The sequence below is a fragment of the Chelonoidis abingdonii genome, chromosome 3 (assembly GCF_003597395.2).
Source record: "Chelonoidis abingdonii isolate Lonesome George chromosome 3, CheloAbing_2.0, whole genome shotgun sequence".
NCBI classification, from domain to species: domain Eukaryota; kingdom Metazoa; phylum Chordata; order Testudines; family Testudinidae; genus Chelonoidis; species Chelonoidis abingdonii.
In genome coordinates this window covers 152,947,053-152,966,983 of record NC_133771.1, presented here as the reverse complement: position 1 = coordinate 152,966,983, position 19,931 = coordinate 152,947,053, and the positions used below count along the sequence as shown (strand labels likewise).

General features: G+C 45.5%; 1 protein-coding gene and 1 long non-coding RNA gene across 4 annotated transcripts in view; one reads left to right on the top strand and one right to left on the bottom strand.

The window, feature by feature from the left end:
* The window catches only part of TTC27 (tetratricopeptide repeat domain 27), a 231,511-nt gene extending 229,743 nt beyond the window's left edge, over positions 1-1,768 (bottom strand). The window contains exon 1 of the mRNA XM_075064235.1: positions 1,529-1,768. Coding sequence (XP_074920336.1) covers positions 1,529-1,616 — 88 coding nt within the window. The 5' untranslated portion in view covers positions 1,617-1,768. The remainder of the gene's footprint in view (positions 1-1,528) is intronic.
* A 453-nt stretch (positions 1,769-2,221) lies between these two features.
* LOC116825014 (uncharacterized) lies at positions 2,222-15,405 on the top strand. Of its 3 annotated transcripts, none has more exons than XR_004373756.2 (3): positions 2,222-2,237; positions 9,591-9,677; positions 13,778-15,405. It is a non-coding gene; the product is annotated as an uncharacterized LOC116825014 (long non-coding RNA). The 3 variants fall into 3 exon arrangements; XR_012655594.1 differs by lacking the exon at positions 2,222-2,237 and adding an exon at positions 4,659-4,705; XR_012655593.1 differs by lacking the exon at positions 2,222-2,237 and adding an exon at positions 4,919-5,360.
* Positions 15,406-19,931: the final 4,526 nt, after the last annotated feature.

Here is a 19,931-nt window from a genome sequence, read left to right as displayed (position 1 = left end):
CTCTTTCAAAATCCACCACCTGCTTAGTCAAAGCTCAAAAGTCTCTCTCCTCACTGACACCTAAGTATTTCAACAGGTGGATGATTGGCTTGAGAGGGCAAATGCTTGTTTGTCCTTAAAATACAGAAGAGTCTCCTCAGGAAGAATGAAAGATTGCATTTAAAAAGCCATTGAGTGTGTTAGAAGAAAAATGGGTCACTTACACCCTCATCAGACCCTCTCAAAAAAAGTACCTTTCATTGTAATTAGTTACATGACTGATAAAAATATGGAATAACTAGCGTGTACCAATGTTTTGCTCTCCTTCCCTGCAATAAAAAGGAGTTTCATGTTATTACCAATTTCAATTTGCCAGTGCCAGTAACTTGTCATGTTAAAGTCAAATCAAGAATTTTTAGTGTAGTCAGACAATCAGTACATCCCCGATATCCTCAATGGCTGAGTACCTCTACACTGCAATTAAACATGCCTGGCTGGCCCATGTTAGCTGAGTTGGACTTGCAAGGCTTGGGCTGAAAGGCTTTAAAACTGCAGGCGGGCTTAGGAGGGTTTCAAAGCCAAGGCTTCAGATTGAGCCAGGCTGTCTATGATGCAGCTTTATAGCCATGCAAACCCATCAGCTCAGACAGGCCAGCCAATGGTGTTTAATTGTAACCTAGACATACTCTTTATCTTGGTACTAATTGTAGCATCAAGTACAGTCAGCTCTGGTTGACATAAGCTAAATTATGTCATTTTGGGCATGTCAACATGGCAAAAAAAGAAGTGCTCTAACTCAAGCTACCATACTTGGGTTAAAATAGCAGTGAAGACACAGCAACTCAGCTTGTTAACTCCAGTTAGCTGTTCAAGTTCGACCACAAACTCCTTCTAGGAGACATCTACAGTGCAAAGTGAAGGTGTGATTGTAGCAGAAACAGACATACCTATGCTAGCTCTTGTCTACTACCACGGATAACAACAGTAGCAAAGCCATACCAGTACAGGCTTCAACCCGAGCTAGCAACCAGAGCACAAGCTCTCCAGGGTTCCTAGGAACATACTCAGGTTGCTAGGCTGTGCCACCATGTCTACGCTCCTACTGATATCCATGCTAGCTAAATTAAGGCTAACACAAGTATGTCTGCCCCGGCTACAATCATACTTTCACATTGCCGTGCAGATGCAGCCCTGTAGGCTTAACTACAGCTGCTAACCAACGCAGCTGTCTTCACAGCCACGGAACCCGAGCTGAGCGCGCACCGTGTGGCACCAGATGCTACCTGACCCTTCTGTTCGAGGGCAACAAGGTGCCATTCCCCACCAGCAGCAGCAGAGCCAGTAACGCCCTGCTCAGATGTACGTTGAGTTGTTACAAGTAATAACCCCCAGTCCCCTGCACGGCGCCCTAAAGCGGCCCGGTGAGCGCCTGGGGCCGGGTTCACTCCGCAGAGCGGGCAGTTACAGCATCCCCAACAGGCGGCACCATCTGCACGTCCCACCGGGCGGGCTTCGCCGCAGCCTCGGGTACCCCGGTCCAGCCTCTCACCTGCCACGGCCAACTCGCTCTGCTTCCCCGACTGGGACTCCGCGGCGCTGGGGAAGCCCCTCAGGAGCGCCCACTCCAGCGCCCACATCCTCCACGCCTGCTGCCGCCTCGCACTCACTCTTCGGCCCCCCACCAGCCAGACTGCGGCGCTGCTCCCTCACTGACCGCAATGACCAAGCTCCCAACCCATGTGCCACGACCGGCCTCAGGGAGCCGCCATGACAGCGTTGCGAAGCACGTTGGGCGGAGAGCGTTAGCGCAAGTGCCGTGGAACCAACTGCTTCTAGCTCGCGCAGTGAGCGGGGCCGACGGAGTGCGCACGCGCGCCATATTGCGAAGCAGTCGAGCGAGTGTGTCAGTGTGAGATGTCGGGCGAGGCATCGTCTCCCTTCTGCCCCCCGCGGGAGAGTGGCGCATGCGCACCTCGTTTAGAATGCCGTGGGTATCCCTCCGCTCGCGCGCGGAGATTGAACCGCCTCACGGAGAGTGTCGAAGGCGCTTGAAGCTGGAGGCGCAGAAATGTCGAGCCCTGCCCCCCGCGTGCGTCCTGGCCAAGCCCCTCAGGCTGCTCTTTAAACGTCGCTCGTGAGGGGAGGCCGGGTTAGGAAGCGCTCCGGAGCAGTATGAGACCTGACTGAATTTGTGGAGTTGCGTGTGACCTGACGCTGTCTCATGCTCGGACTCTCCGCAGGAGCTGCCCATAAATTAGGTACCATTGTAGAGCCATTTTCCAGATTTCCGCCTCCCTCTTTTGTGACACCGTGTGCAGCACAAACAGCAAAACCAACTCTGGGAGCCCCCAATGTATTTGTTGGGCAGTGCCCCCAGGGCTGTCCTTAGGATTTCTGGTGCCCTAGGCGAGATTATTAAACTGGTGCCCTGGTGCCAGTCTTGCTCTTAGCAACACAAACATAAGCTTACAGTACTGGAAAACTTTCCACATGCATGTTATTAAAACCAGTTTAGCTTAATTAAGCACATTGTAATGCTGATGAACTAGCACTAAAGAAGTAGCACTATAGAAAAAATTCTGATTTGACAGAATGATGCAAATAATATCATTTTTTTTTAATTTGTCAAGATTTTGTGGAAAGTTATATGAAGAGGTATTGAAATAAGGATTAGTTTTTAATTAAAAGCAATCTTTATGCTTTTTTTGGCTGCAAAATCAGTAATAATGTCATCATATGACAAAGACAAAATGATGTCTTGTTCGATTGCAAGAATAGCAAGACCAGTCAAGTTCCTGACTCACTGTAGAGCAGAGAGAGTTTTTAATGAGCTTTAGTTTTGAAAAACTCCGTTCTCCTGATGCTACTGTTACAGGAATTGTCAGTAGAATACGAGTGGCAATGTACACATTAGGATATATGTCAACAAGTTTGCTGGTATGAATAAACTGTACAATATCCATCATCGATTTTGCATGTGGTAACAACTCAATTTTTCGTACAGTTCAAGTCCATTTAAATCAAAACGATCACCGTGCTTCAGGAGGCTCTCTAGGTCAGGGGACCCCTACATGGTGCCCGCAGGGGCCTCTCAGTGCACCCACGTACTGGCCGGAGGATGAGCATCTGCCGAAATGCCACCAAAATTCGGCATCATTTCGGCAGATGTTTGTCCGCCACCACGGTCCTTCATCTGGCGCCCGCCAGATGAAAAAGGTTGGGGACCACTGCTCTAGGCTCTTGCACTTTGTCGTTAGTTGCTCTTGTTTTCCTATTTTGTTGAATTTAGTCCTGCTCAGCCCGCTGCCAGCTGAGTGAATGGAACCCCAGTCCAACAGTGGGTTGAGTGGCTTAGCCGGGGTCTCAGTCACCGGCCTGCTCAACTGCTCCAGCCTGGGGTTCCTTGGGGATCCCCAGGCCAGCAATGAGTGCTGAGTGGGGCTGGCAGCCAGGACCCTGGGTGCCAATGAGGCAGCAGCCGGAACCCCAGAGCAGTGGCAGGCTGAGCCGCTCAGCTTGCCGCTGCATGCCATCAAAAATCAGCTCGCGTGCCACCTTTGGCACATGTGCCATAGTTTGCCAACCCCTGCTCTATATACTAGTAAGGAGATGAGCATATTACAGTTGTTGGAGGGCTCTATTTAGCAGTAACAGGGCTATAGGAAAGTCAGTCAACATTTTTTGTTTCTCTGATGAAAACTGGCCCACTCCCTTCCCCATACCAAACTTGTCACAAATAATTGTCAACAACTTATTTTTCTGTTTTTGGCTAAGATATTGATTTTTTTTTAAAAATATGAAATTTGAATTTCAGGATTGTTAGCAAGCATTTTTGGCAAACAAAGTTGTTAAATGACACTTTAAATGGCAACACAGTACGCTTTCATGCTTGGCTCACCCCCAGCCTGTGGTCCAACAGCTGCAGTGAGGAGAGATAGGTGGAAAACTGCAGGACCCCAAAATCCACCTTGGGGGTGAAGAGTGGCACAGCAGCAGCAAAACCTCAGGTCCGATCACACGCCAATGGGCACCACCGCCAGCCAACAGACGATGGTGAAGTTTAGCACAGCAATCTGATCTCAGGGACGGGGCACCCATGGAGCCACAGCAGCTCATCCTGCCTGTACAGCTTCACCTCGATTTGAGATGGATCACTGCCAGCCCGGAGAGAGGCGCTCCCTAGCTAGGGTGACCAGATCCAGATGCTGATTTTGAGTGAGAGTTGATATTTGAGGCTTTGTCTTATATAGGCACCAATTACCCCTATCTAGGGTGAACAGACAGCAAGTGTGAAAAATCAGGACGGAGGTGGGGGGGAATAGGAGCCTATAGAAGAAAAAGACCCAAAAATTGGGACTTACCCTACAAAAGTGGGACATCAGCTCACCCTACTCCAACCCCCTGTCCTGATTTTTCGCATATGCCATCTGGCTATCCCCAAGCCCTGTGTGACCATTCCAATCCTGGCTGCCTGCCGAGGAAATGGGTTACTTTCACTTTCATTCCTCAGCAGGCAGCCAGCCAGCCTCCTCTCCCCCCTAGCACCTCACCAACCCAGCCCTGATGGAGAGGAGGGGAAAGAGAGGAGTGCTCCGTGGGGGGGAAGGGAGAAACAGGGGGATGCTCTGTGGGGCAGAGGGGAGAAGAATGGACGTTATGAGTGACAACAAAGGATACTGCCAGAGCCTGCCTCATCTCACGCCAGGGGAAAGAGTCACACTCACAGGTGATTTCCTTCCCCGACTCCTTCCCAGAGACACCAGCAGCCAATCCCCTCCCTCAGACTGTGCTGCATTCGCTTCTCTATGACTCAGCCCTGCTCTTACATGCTCCACTGCTTCCTGTCTGTTCAGGCTCTCGCAGAGCGGTGCCCCCAGACCTAGTGGTGCCCTAGGCGGCTGCCTATTCTGCCTATGGCTAAGGACAGCCCTGAGCGCCCCAGTCGGGGTGGATCTGGGGAGGTGTTATCTGCTGTAGCCGCCTGCCCAAGCTGAAACACCTGGTGATGTGTATCACGATGGTTGATGGTAGGGTGTGCTTGTGCTGGTACCCCCGAGCAGGCTGAGATGGGAACTGGGGGCTGCAGTGCTGGGCTTGTGACTAACATGCCCTCTGCCTTGCACCTAAGCGTGTGAGGGTGTAAAACAACAGTAGTGTGATTTATCATCGTTTCTCATGGCCATGCTGAGCTGGTGCGTTGGAAGGGCCCATCTCCAAAGTGGTCCTTGCTATCAGCGGAGGATGGGACTTAGAGCACAGCACTACCTATGCTCAGAGCAATCATGGAGATGCTACCGCTGCTGGCCATCATCTGCCATTGGGCTCCCTGGAGAGAAACTTGGCAGCAAGCCTTGTGCTGATTGAAGAGCGGGGGATGAATGGTGGGTGCTCTAGTCTTACACTGTGTACCCCACTCCCTTTCTAATACTTTTATTTAATTTTGGTAGGGAGGGAGAGGAGTCTTTATTATTTCATCAGTGTCAGGGGGTTAGTATGTAGGAGGCGTCTAGTTAGGCTGCAGTGGTTCTCAAACTGTGGGTCGTGACCACCTTTGAATGGTGTCACCAGGACTGGTTTAAGATTTGCTGGGACCCAGGGCCGAAGCCTGAGCCCCACTGCCCAGGGCCAGGGCCAAAGCCAAAGCCGGAGGGCTTCAGCACTGGGCAGCGGGGCTCAGGTTGCAGGCCCCTGCCTGGGGCTGAAGCCCTTGAGCTTCAGCTTTGGAACCCCTTCCCAGAGCAGTGAGGATCAGGCTTTGCCCCCCCACCCCCAGCCTGGGGCAGTGGGACTTAGGCAGGCTCAGGCTTTGGTCCCCCATCCTGCGGTCGTGAAGTAATTTTTGTTGTCTGATGGGGGTTGTGGTGCAATGAAGTTTGAGAACCCCTGGGTTAGGGGAATTGAGTCACTAGGCCATGTCTATACAATGGGAACTACAGCAGCACAGCAATGGAAAGGATTGGTCCATCACTGTAGGAACTCCACCTCCCCAGGCAGCAGTAGCTAGGTCAACAGAAGCATTCTTCCCTCAACCTGGCTGTCTACACTGGGGATTGGTTGGCATAGATACAGTATTCAGGGGTGTGTGGATTTTTCAGACCCTTGAGCACAATAAATATGTCCATTCTAAAGTGATCCACTACAGCCCTGTGCCATGCTTCTGTAATATTATAGTGTGGAATCTTCCAACATGCACAGAAGCGTTTTTTCCCGTGATGTAGTTAATCCATTTTTCAAGGGTATTTGTACACTACAGCAGTACAGCTGCAGAGCCGTAGCTGTGCCACTTTAGCATAATCGTGGCATTGTAATGTAGACACTTACTACAGCAGTGGAACAGAATTTTCCATCACTGTAGTAAATCCAGTCCCTGAGAGACAGTAGCCAGTTTGATGGAATAATTCTTCCATTGACCTAGCTGCATCTACAGTGGGCACTACAGTGGGTTGACCTAACTGTGTCACACAGCATTAAATTTTTCACAGCCCTGAGCCGTGTGGTGAGGGTGATCTTAGTTTTGAATGTAGACTAGGCCTCTATTAGTGGAAAACCCAGGAGTGCAGAGAGTGTACAAAGGGTCAGGGACAGGAGGAGTTCCCATCAAGAGTTGGAACTCTAGGAGGAGTCTTAACTACTGGTTTATATGTATGCAGAGCTATGTGTTTGTCCATAGTGATGGAAAGCGTAGGCCATGGATTGGCTCTCTACGTTATGGATGTGTTTTTCTCATACTTAGTAGCTGGCAGACTCCATGTCACCATAACATCATTCTCTAAGATAGGGTTACACCACCTAAGAGTCATTTTTCTCACTCTTCTAGGACTATGCTATTTCTACCCACTGTGTGGTTACATTTAAACAGCTCAATCTGTGAAACACTGGGGTAGATTCTCCACTGACCTGTGCCTTGTGTAGGCATTGAAATCTATGCAAAGTGCATGTAAAATGCTACTAAATCAGAATAATATTATTTTACATCTACTTTGCGCAGGTGGATGGCATTGGGAAAATTAGTCCAAGGATCAGGTACAATGTCTTAATTGACTCTTGATACTCCTGAAAGAAGCTTTGTCCCTGCTTGAGTCAAGGAACTTTGCAGTTTTTCCCCACTTCAACTAAATGCGTAAAATAGATATGGAAAGATTTCATCTCCATTATGTCCAGATCACTGAATGAAGCAGCACAATGGAAAATGCCTGAGTGACACACTACCATGGAACTGTTGATCATTTGAGATGAAGGGACAGCATTTGGGCTGGATAAATTGAAGCTGAGGCTGTGGCTTGGATCTCTCTATCTGGGCTGTAACAGTCCTCTTCACAGCTGTACTATTTGTAAAATTTATTAACATTTATTTCCTGCCATACTATCAGGTTAGAAAAACAGTACCAGGAATTCTAATTCTACTCCTCTCACTTTTCCTCATAATGCTACGGTACACATCTCCTCCATTCAAAAGGAAGATCAAACTCCTTTCTCAACACACTCTTACAGAGCTACCATCTCCTAACTCTCCATTTATAAATCTGTACCATGCTTATAAGGATTGTTTGGTCTTCAGTATCCTTCCAATTACTCTTCCTCCTGGTAGATGTTGGATTTCAGAACTTAGTTCTGAAATAACAGTTGGAACTTTTTTCAGTTTTTCTGATGTTGCTTCTTTATTGGAATCATATCCATACATACTATATAACTAGGACAGCAACATTATGAAGCCCTTTCCTATTTCTTATATCAGTGTAATAAACTCTCTATTTTCAAAGAGGTTTATGCCTCTTGCTATGGAATTGCTTTCCCAGTTTTCTGAACTGAAATCACAGGCTCATTTTACATAACCACTGAACAGCCATCAACTGACTACAACTTTCAGGTACAATAGTTTGGATTTGAATCTGGAGATAAAAAGTTCCAGAACTATTTACCAAAACCAAATAATCCAATTGCCATCTCTTGTATTTGTAACCTAGGATACTGATCACTGTTTAAAATTTACCAGGAATCAGTAAAACTATCTGGAATCACCATAAAATTACTTGTCCTTTCTTCGCTTTTTGTATCCATAGAACCTGAGCATATTGTCCATGTCAGTCCTGAAGACTCACATATTGATAACTGTATTTATGTATCATGCATATATTGAGTGACACTTCAAATGGAATCAGATAGTCAAAATGAGTTATTTAGTCACACACTTAATTGTCTGTTATGTCATGTCACAGTTTTACCTTAACGTTCAGTTGACTTCAATATTCATAAAAAATAGTATTGGGAGCCCTGTTTTAAGATTGTCTTCCTTCCTGTCTCCTCAGCACATCCGTATCTCTCTTTTTTTAATATGTCCTCCTGTAATGCTGTTGGGTTTTTGTTTGTGAGTTGTCTTTTGTTTTGTTTATAATAAAAAGTGGTAATCAAGGATTAGGCTTTTTTCCCCTGGATTCTGCTGAAAAAGTTGCATTGTTCAAAGACCACTAGTAAAATTACTTTTCTCAATAAGTTACAGCACTGCATTTAGTTTAAACTGGAATTTTTCCAAAATCAAACTGACAGATTCTTAAACTTGGTCTAGTTAATAGAATAAAAAAGAAAAGTTGTTGAGAATTCCATAATTAAAACAATGCCAAGCAAGTACTAGAAGCTTGGTAGATTGGGGGGCAGGGGAAATATATTTGCATGATTTGTTGACACAATTTTCAGTAATTTCTGCTTGTAGTTTCCAGTGGTAACGTAGTACAACTGACTTTTCTGAATGGTAATAATTGGTAAATATTCTTCATTGTGGTTGGATGACTGTTTTAATTCCTGCCTTCTCTCCACCCCCCTCCACCCCTCATTAGATTGCCATAATTGAGCTCCCAGGGGAACTTCAGAAACAATGAACCATAGCAAAGAACTGAAAATCCTCCAATGACTTCATATAAATTACACATTTTACTTAATTTGGTATTAGCTTCACTGACCTCCTAACCATCAGTGAATTGATTTGAACATTTTATTAGTTGTCCTTTTATTATTATTCATGTAGAGCAGTGGTTCTCAACTTATTTACCATCGTGGTCTGCATATGCAGCTCTCCGTGTGTTATGTAGGCTGCATCCAAGCAATACATTACTACCTGTATGTCCCTGAGGATATAACGTGGACTGCAACTATGTGCTGATTGACATTTGCAAGCAGGCCACAGGCAGAGAACCACTGTTTGAGAAAATGCTGTACATTATTGTGGCTTATTAGCTTCATTATACTCTTCGTTTTGCTACAGATTTCAAGTCTGATCCATCAATCCTTTTTCCCCTATGTACTTTGAGATCACTGAAGATTGCTTGAGTTTTATGTGTCTTGGGTTCCTCAAACCCTAGATGCAATAGTTTTTGTCCTCATTTGTCACTACTGTCCATTCCTTCTAGATAAGTAATTAATGCTCCAACAAGACTCTTGGAGCACTGTGTGTAGTAGATACACATAAATACTTTAGAATCTTGATTTCCATTAAAATTAAAGAGACAGTGGGTGTCCAGATACCTTAGGCAGCTTTAATAATCTCAGCCTACAGGTCTTAACAGAAAAGCTTTCAGTTGTTTTTGTTTTGTTTTGTTAATCTAAATCCCTTATTGCAGGATTTCTCAAGCTTTTGGTGCTGATGAACCTTGGGGGGATTATGAAACATTCCATAATCTGTCCAGACTTCCACTAAACATAAGCAGGTAAATATTTGTAACAACAGTATTAAAATAGCAAACAGTTATGAAGTATCATTAAACATTGCAAAATATTAAAGACATTCACAATTTAGTATGGTGGGGAAGCTAGTCTTGCTGAAGAAAGATGTTCTACAGGAGGCTGAATTAGGGAAATACACAATTTAGTAATTTTTTGATCAACAGTTTGTATATTTTGGTTTTTTAATCACCATGATCAAGGGAAGACCTACTCACAGCCATACAAGGATGACAACTTGCAGGGTTCTGGATCTAAAACTGGGTAGTTCTTCAGAGAAAGCAAACTGTCTGAGTGCCTTGGTAGAGGAAATCAGCTGCAGTCTTGCCACTGGGAAAATCTTTTGCTTTGTCTAACAGTGGCTCAGTCAATTCAGCTATTTGGCATCTTATGCAAGTTGGTGATCAATCTCTTTACCCCTCTTAATGTCATCACTTTTTGTATGTCCTGGTATTACATCTTCAATAAAACCATCAGAAACATACCTCAAACACACTTAGATTCACAAGTAGGACTTGGTTGTTTAACTGCCAGTTGAAGTGCCTAAGTCCAACATTTCAGCATCACAGGCATTCTTAAAATTAGGTGCCTGAGTTTCCACCACTGAAGTCCTTGAGGCACCTAAATTTTGGTGGCATGCATGTACACAGCTGTCTAAATCACCCTCATCTGGGAGGTGAGACAGCTGGGTTCAAGTCCCTACTCTGCCTGAGAAATGACTAGTGCTTAATCCAGGTTAAACTCCAAGAGAGAGGTATATGGTTGTGAATCCTAGCTGGAGATAGGTACCTCCCTCTAGCCTGAACTAAGGCACCTAACTCCCTTTGAGGGGCACGGTGTGGGGCCTACTGCTCTCCTCAGCATTTCCTTTTGGCTAGCTTAAGCATTTCATCATCATTCAGCATGCTGGTATTTGTGCATGCATTGAATTCCACTAAGTAGCAGGGTGCCCAAGTTGCAGTGCCTAAGTTCCCCTTGTGAATCTAGCCCTGGATGCTTTGCAGCACCAGGGACACCAGTTGACTCAGCAAATAGAATTGTTTTGTGGTGACTTTTCCTGAGTATTGAAGTGTTGTTTGACAGAGGCACTATTTTCACAAGTCTCCTCACTTCCTAAAATCAAGGGAGAAAATATGGGTCATGCAGGATGCCCTGAAGATCAACAAACTTGGCTATTGTTGATCAAGGAAAAGGAGCAAAATCCAAACAGAAGGATCTGTAGTGAATGATGGTGTATCCAGGGCCGGCGCTTCCATCAGGCGACCCTAGGCGGTCGCCTAGGGCACCAGGATTCGGGGGGCAGCATTTTGTGCGCTCCCCAGGGCCTCATGGGAAATTCCGATTCCGCTCCCGTCGCACCGCCGAAGAAGGACCTTCTGTCGACATGCCGCGGAAAACAGTGGCAGGCAATTGAGCAGCTCAATGACTGCCGCTGTCGCCTGCGGCATTTCAGTGGAGGGTCCTTCGGCGGTGCGATGGGAGCGGAACCGGAAGCTCCTGCGCGCCCCATGGGGAGCGCACAAAATGCCACCCCTCGAATCCTGCCTAGGGCGCCAGAAACCCTGGCGCCGCTCCTGGGTGTATCAGCAGCCCTCTCTCATTTATACCAATAGAGCTCCAGCTCTCCTGATCCACTGATTTCATTTGTATCCACATCTTAAAATAAACCCAGAAATCTGATTGTGAAGAGACAAAGACGTGAATTACAGTTGCAGGGTCCACATGTGAAAGAAGTGGTTCTAACCTTTTGGTGGGCCACAGCTAGAAAGAAGCCAATATGGCTCTCACTACTACTTGCTTGTCTAGCAGCAGCTCAGAGTCTAACCAGCCCTATGGCTTGCATACCTGGTCAACAAATGGCAGTAGCATCCCTCAGTCAGAGGGGCTGGTATTATCCTTACCATATCTTCCAGTTGCTTCACCCTATCAGCCATCACCATCCCAGTCTTATTTGGCCTTCAACCAAGTCTCCCAATACTGAGTAATGCAATTGACTGCTGAGGCTCAGTCAGCTCAGATGGAGATAAGGCTGACATTGGTGCCAATATGATACAACATGGTGGAATTTCTGTTTTTTCAGTTTGCGTTTTTTTAAAACCTAGAAAATTGCACACACACAACTATTATAAAACGTTAATGTTGCAAAGTCAAACACTCAAAAGTTAGGACATGCCGAAATTAGGTTGCCTCTGCAACCTCAGTTTAGCACCCTTGTGTATATAAATTATAATACAGTCTTTAATAACATGATCACATGATATTTTTTCACAGGATCCCCAACTCATTTAGGAAGAACTGAAAGTATTAGTACATACGTCAGCAGTTCTCAACCTGCAGGCCACGCGCAGCCCAATTAGCACACATCTGAGGCCCAGCTGTGTGCTAAAGGCTGCATCGCAAGGTCTGGGTGCTGTGCTGCCCAGCGTAGCAGGGTCCAGGTTACCCAGCAGGGGCAGGGCTGCCACCTGGCCCCCCAGAATCTGGAGCTACCACCTGGCCCTGCAAGGTCCAGGGCTGACACCTGTCCCCATACAGTCCAGGATCTGGGGTTTGGGGTTGGCGTTGGGGCTGCTGGCCCTGCTACACAGCTGGGTCCAGGGTTGGGGAATCTACCTAATTTTCTTCTTTGAGAGGGTTATTTCCCTAGTGGATAGGGGAGAAGCAAGAAACATGACATATCTTGATTTTAGTGAAGATTTTGACACAGCCCCAAGGGACATTCTCCTAAGCAAACTAGGGAAATGTGCACCCACCTTATAATGATTTCATCTAAACCACAACTAGTTGTGCAAGACCTTACTCAAAGACTAGTTATCAATGGTTTTCTGTTAAATTGGTAGGGTATATCTAGGGAGCCCTGCAGGGGGGTCAGTCCTGGGTCTGGTACTAGTCAATATTTTCATTAATGACTAGAATAATGGAGTGGAAAGAGAGAAATTTTGTGGATGATAGCAAGCTGGGAGGCATTGCAAGCACTTTGGAGGACAGAATTAGAATTTAAAATGATCTTGTGAAATTGATTTTTGAAATCACCAAAATGAAATTCAAGAGACAAGAACTTAACTTCAGATGGAAAAATCAAATGTGCAACTTCAAAATGGAGAATAATTTGCTCAGTGGTAGTATTGCTGAAAAGGATCTGGGAGTTTTAGTGTGTCACAAATTTGAATATAAGTCAACAACGTGATGCAGTTGTGAAAAAGGCTAATATTCTAAGGTGTATTAACGGAAGTGTCATATGTAAAACATGGGCGGTAACTGTCCTGCTCTACTCGGCAGTAGTGAGGCTTCAACTACAGTACTGTGTCAAGTCTGAGTACCCTGCTTTAGGAAAGGTGTGGATAAATTAGAGTCCAAAGGAGAGCAACAAAAATGATAAAAGATTAGAACAGTGGCTCTCAACCTTTCTGGCCTATACCACTTACAGGAGTCTGATTTGTCTTGTGTACTCCCAAGTTCACTTAAAAACTACTTGTTTACAAAATCAGACATAAGTGTCACAGTACACTATTACTGAAAAATTGCTTACTTTCTCATTTTTAAAATAACTATAAATCAACTGGAATATAAATATTGTACTTACATTTCAGAGTATAGTATATAGAGCAGTATAAACAAGTCATTATCTGTAAGAAATTTTAGTTTGTACTGACCTTGCTAGTACTTTTTATCTAGCCTGTTGTAAAACTAGGCAAATATCTAGATGAGTTGATTTATCCCCTGGAAGACCTCTGCATACCTCCATGGGTATGCATACCTCTGGTTGAGAACTACTGGTTTAGAAAACTTTACCGATGAGGAAAGGTTAAAAAACTGGGCATATTTAGTCTTGAGAAAAGAAAACGGGGGGTGGGGGGGTTGATAATAATTCTCATATATGTTAAGGCCTATTATAGAAAGGATGGTGATCAATTGTTGATTATATTCACTAATGGCACGAAGAGAAGTAATGGGCTTAATCTGGAGTGAGGGAGATTGAGACCGTGTCTGCAGTATAGAGTTAAGTCAATTTAAGTTACATCGACGGTTATAAACCACTTAATTATATTGCTTATGTATGTTCATACAATGCTTCTTGTGTCTGCAGATTGTGTCCACAGTTGGTGCTCTAGTACCGACAGAGAGAGCAGTGCATCCTGGGTAGCTAGCCCACTGTGCAAATTGCCACCGTTTCCTGCTAGGAGTTCTGTGAACGGATCACAGTGCATCATGGGGATGGGATCACCACTGGATGATGCAGTTTTCTCCATCCCATAATTCCAAGGGCTTCGAACTGCATTGTGCGCTGCTTTTCAACTGCCCCTGTAAACTTTATGCCCACCATCTGTGCTTGAAAGCATGGATCCTGCCATGCTCCTCACTCTTGTGATAAACATTATGAACATAACGCAGCTGATCCTGCAGTATTTGGTGACCTGCAAATCTGAACAAGAATCTGTGGTGCCTGTTCTGCTGTATGGAAAGAAACAATTCAAGATTGATGATGGTATTCACGGAGCAGCTGCACATGGTAGACTGTCCCTATTGGGCTCAGGAAACAAGCACCGAATGCTGGGATCAGATTGTGATACACATATGGGATGAGGAGAGACAGAACTTTTATATGTGCAAAGCCACCTTTCTTGAACTCCATGTGGAGCTCATCTTCATCCTTTGGTGCAGACACCAAAATGAGAGCTGCCTTCATTGTGGAAAGTGTATGGCAATCACTGTGTGGAAACTGGCAACTCCAGACTGCTACCACCTACCAGTCAATCATGAATCAGTTTGAGTTGGGAAGTCCACCGTGGGATTGCAGTGATGGAAGTGTGCAGGGCCTTTAATTGCCTCCTGCTATGAAGGACTTTGACTCTGTGTATTGTGCAGGAAATAGTCAATGGCTTTGCAGCAATAAGATTCCCTAACTGTGGCAGAGCAATAGATGGCACGCATATCCCAATTTTGGCCCCAGACCATCTTACAATGGAGTACCTCAACAGGCAGGGCTACTTCCGTATAGTATTGCAGATGTTGGTTGATCACTGGGGTTGTTTCACTGACATCAATGCAGGGTAGTCAGGGAAGATGCATAACACATGCAGCTTCAGGAACACTGCCCTGTATGGAAAACTGCTTGCAGGATCTTTCTTTCCAGACCAGATGATTCCAGCGGGGGATGTGGAAATTCCCATAGTGATCTTGGGAGACTCAACCTATCCCTTACTCGTGTGGCTCATGAAGCCATACACTGGAAACCCTGACAGCAGCAAGGAGTGCTTCAACAACAGGCTCAGCAGGTGCAGAATGACCATAGAATATGTGTTTGGCAGAGTAAGGGTAGCTGGTGGTGCCTTTTAGGCAGGTTAGGCCCCATTAAGGAAAATATTTTCATGGTCATAGCAGCCTGTTGTGCTTTACCTAACATTTGTAAAGCCAGGAGGGAAAACTTTCCCTAGGGTGGAGCGTTGAGATGGATCACCTGATTTTGAGCAGCCAGACACCAGGACTATTAGAAGAGTTTAACTGGGGGAAGGGGAGGCTATTTGAATCAGGGAGAGTTGAAGCAGCATTTTGACAATGAGCCCCAGTAATGTGTTTTTCTGTAATGAAAAACACTTGCCACACTGAATGAGCCGTGTAATGATTCCTGCTTGAGTCCTAATTGTGGTCTGCAAATGTGATGGCTGCTGCTCTGCATGAATTTCTGTTGCAACCACCTGTGTAGGTAACAAAAAAAGAATCACTGTCTTTGTAAGACTAAATTTTTATTAAATAGCGATACAAAGATTAACATTTCTTACAAGGGAAATGACAGTGAGCACCACTCTCTGAAGTGAGGATTTCACCACTGTGTGAAAGTCCCACTGTTATGGAAAAATGCTCCTGGGGTGGCATGCAGGGAGTATTGTGATGGGCTGAGAACATGAGAGAAATGTGTATGGGTAGTTTGGGGAGGGCAAGGAAGGCAGTTCTGTATGGGCTGCAGAGGGAGTCTGCAGCACAGTCAAGGACCTCAGCATCTCTATTTGGTCCTCTGTGAGCTTTATCATCCCCTCCTAGTCCTCTGTTACCCACTTCTGCTGCTCTCCTTTCCTGGATATCCATTTCTAGTTTTTCGTTTGTCTCTCTCCATGACCTGTGCTCACTATCGGCTTGGTCTGACAATTGCAGGACTTCATGAAACATGTCCTCCTCAGGGCCAGTGCAACCACTAGGCAAACTAGGCGGCTGCCTAGGGTGCCAAGTGGTTGGGGACACCAAAAAGCATGCTATGGGGAGTTGGAGTGGAGGTGAGCTGGGGCAGAGGGAGGGCTGCCCGCAGTAAGTAACAGGGGGACATGCAGGGGAACCACTCCCTGCCCCAGCTCACCTCCACTCTGCCTTCTTCCCTGAGCACACTGCCCTCACTAAAGTTGTCCTCCCCTCCCAGGCTTGCTGTGCCAAACAGCTGATTGGCTCACCAGTGGCATGGCTGGGAGCCAAGGGAGTGGAACAGGCTGGGGCCAGGTCACGCCACTTCCCACAGGAAGTGGCTAGTCCCCATCCCCCACAGATGCCTGGGACCAGCCCTCCCCCCTCCGGAGGGCACCAAAATAGGGATGGCCCTGGCTCCCTGGGCCGGAGTTGGGGCACAAGGTGGAAGTTTTGCCTACGGCGCAAAATATCCTTACACCAGCCCTGGTCCTCCTTACTCCTCCTTGAGTGTCTCCTAATCTGACAGAGGTGTTCTGCCGATATGTAGGAGCTTGCCCTCAGAGGCACATCTGTAAAAGTGAAAGAAACAATATACAGTCAGTATTGTGTGTTCACTCAGTCTTGAATCATAAAAATTTCATCCACCTCTTTCTCACCTTCCCTTGGCAAGCACACAGCACGGTCAGAGCACTGAATATGGTGCATTCAGTCTAGGGGTGGGAGATGGGGTTCAAGACAGGACAAAAGGTCTGGGTGGTTTCAGAAGGGGATCAATATAAACGCCTAGGGACAGTATTCTGAATAGGGGCACTCTTTTCCACAGCCAGGGTGATCAAAGCTGAAATCACACTGAGGCTAAAAGATGATACAAGGGTGCATCTCCTGCGATCGTATGTGTTCAGACAGGGTCCGTATGCTGCTTGCCTGCGTGCTGCTTTGGTACCTGCAGAAGTAATTGCCAATTAGCACAGCAAAGTTTACTACAATGGGGAAAGAAACAAAGCAACTCTGCCAAGGAACCTGTGGCAGAGAATTGCAGAGTATCTGCAGAAAAGGTTCCTAGAGATCTTTATGGAGGATTAACAAACTTTTCCGCAGGGCTCCCTCTTCATAGCTGCACAGAGGAATGCGAAGCAGATGCAAACAGTATCTAGTGTCATTAATTCTGATCCTTTCTCCTCTGTGCACCATGTAACAAAATAAAGGACATTAACTCGTAACTGTGCACTATCAAAACAAAATGAGTACTTACTGGAGCTTCCCTGTCCTGCTTTAGGCACACCAAAGCTGGCCTGTTGGGATTGGCTAGACCCTTCCAGAGTCAAAAAGAGGTTGTTGCTCACTGTGCCACTGGACGAGCCCCTGGAGTCCCACATCCTCCTCCAAATCGTCCATCATTTTGTCCTCAGAGTTGACGCTGCTGGCTGCTGCCTCCAGTTCTCTGAAGTATTCATGGGGCTCTTGGCAGTGGAGGGCGGGTCGCCACCGAGGATGATGTGCAGCTCCTTGTAGAAGCAGCACGTTTTTAGTGCTGCACCAGAGCGACAGTTGACTTATGAAAGATTGGCTACATGCCAAATGTGAAGTTGGCAACATTTCTGTTTAACTTAACCCAAAGTAATATATATTTTTCTGCTATAATGAAATTTGCCTTGAAAGAAGTTTTAACTTGTTTTAGTGTTCAAAAATTTCCAGTGGGACCTGCATTCTCAGTACTAATGTGTCGTCTGACTCTCAAAAGCATGGCTTCCCATAAATTATTTTTAAACTGTTGAAAAACACTCTTTTTTGTAATGAGAGGTAGTGATTAGAATATCTCTGGTATGTTGCAGATTTCATAAACTTGCAGGCACCAGTTAATCCTCAGTCGGGCTGGGAAGATTGAAGTGGGATACGTTGGTATCTTGCTTGTAACTGTCTCAGAATGTAGTTCAGAGTTCATCATGTATATGTATTTTAACATATTCAAGGATAGGTGTAGTGATTGATAATAACAATCCCAGAAAGTTGGAGTAACATAGCTCGTTCTCCAGTTCTTCATGAGTGTCATCTTCTCTCCTGGGTTAGCTGAGACATCTTGCAGTTGCTTCTTGGGAGCTCCATAAGAAAACTTTCTGGCTCAGCAAAGAGCAAACTCTGTCCTGTCATCATAGTTTTAGAAAATACCTTGGAAATGGTGGAGGTTCTCAGGGAGTTATGGCAATTGGACCCATTTGCCTACAGTCTCTTTAGGCTACCAAAAGGCTTCTTGAATCTTCCACAAACCACTGATTCAGCTGCATTCTCTAAGGTACCAAGAGTGCACTGCAGTGCATTCTTATTCCCATTTTGCACAGGAGAAGAAGACTATGCAATGAACAGTGCACTGGAGAACGAGGCTCTAAGTATGTAAATTATACCAATTTAAATCCCTTTACAAACTCCTACATTCTCTAGGCAAAATTCTGCCCCAGTGAAGTCAATACCCAAACTCCTATTGCTTTCAAGTATGCAACTCTCCCTTATACCCCCTTACTGACACATCACCTTTCACTTGGGCCCCATAAATAAAATTAGATTAGGAAATAATGTATTAATCCTATGTCTACCTGGCACTGACAATACTGTGATCCTAAGAGTAGGGAAAGAATTCATCCCATTCTCTGTATACATGCACATGTGGGAGGTAGACTTAGAGCATTGTTGTAGTCTCAACTGGATTGTCAACTGTATGAATTAAAAGGAGACGAAGGGTAAAGCAATTCTTACTTGATACACATCTAATCTTGAGTGTCTGGCTTGAAATCCTATATTGTGTGCCTAGTGCCTCACTATGCTGTAATTAGATCTCCCACCAGAGTAGAGAAGAGTGGTTCCATAAGAACCTATATGACTCTCACCCTTTGTTAACTGCCTCCCTCAAATGCACAGACCCTAATTGGGGTTATGGTGTGGATCCTTATGAGATGATTAAAGAGCAAACATAGGAAGACCCTTCTGAGATAGGCAGATCAAGAGAGGCCATCATTATCAGAGCCCTGAACTCCTTGCATCTGGAAATCCTTCCCACCCAGCACAAAACTGACCTGTCTATGTGAGGCACTCCATGTCTTACGTAGCCTTCCCCCCTGCACAAAGCTGTCCTGGAGCTGGTGAACCAGAAATGGAGCCTCATGGACAGATGCTTGGCTAAGCATAAGGTCTTTGGATATAAATACCTTGATTTCTGCATGGTGGCAGATGAGGCACTGTGTCTTGAATTAGGTATCAATGTGTTCCAGGTATACCTGTGTATGAGAAATATACTCTCCCTCCAGAAACTTGGTCTTCCAGTGCCACCATCATCCACAACCTTTTTGATAACCTGATATATGTCTCAACAAGCATATGCTAATTGTAGCCATTACCCTCCACGTTGCCACTCATTGAATTTTTGTGGCAAGAGCCCTTCAGCAATAATACTCAAATATGGCTGAAGTGGTGGCAACCAATCTGAGTGAAGAGCATACTACTATTCAGTTCTGGCAGAAGTCCTCCAAGGCTTGCTTCTAAAATGGGTAATCCTGCCCTAGATTAGGATAGGTCAGGCAAAGGAGGTGTGCCAATAGTACCCTTTTGGATGAGACCTCCAAGAAATGGCTGCTTCCTATCCCCCCCTTCTACAATTGTCTTGATTATACTGGATTTCTCAGATCTTCTCTACCAGGGTTCTGTTTACTTTATGAACTCCATCATCCTTTCATTCTCACCTGTTTTTTGCAGAGTTTCCTCTGGAGATGGCATCTTATAATTCTCAGATTCAGTGACAGACCACTCCCTTCATGCAAAGTTGTGGCATACTATTTCTAATTGAAACCTATCTAAAGCTCTCTCTTCAAATGCCTACTCTGGTCAGCTTATTTAGATTTCTTGCTACTGGAGCATTGTTACATGTAACATTCTCCAGTCACTTCTGCTTACAGGAATACTTTCAAAGATGTGGACATGAATTCTCACATATACTTTACTTAGGCCTGTCTAATGAAGAGACACTGTAGAGGAGCAGACTCACCCCTGCGGTGCCTCCTGCTGGTGACTTCTGGGAATTA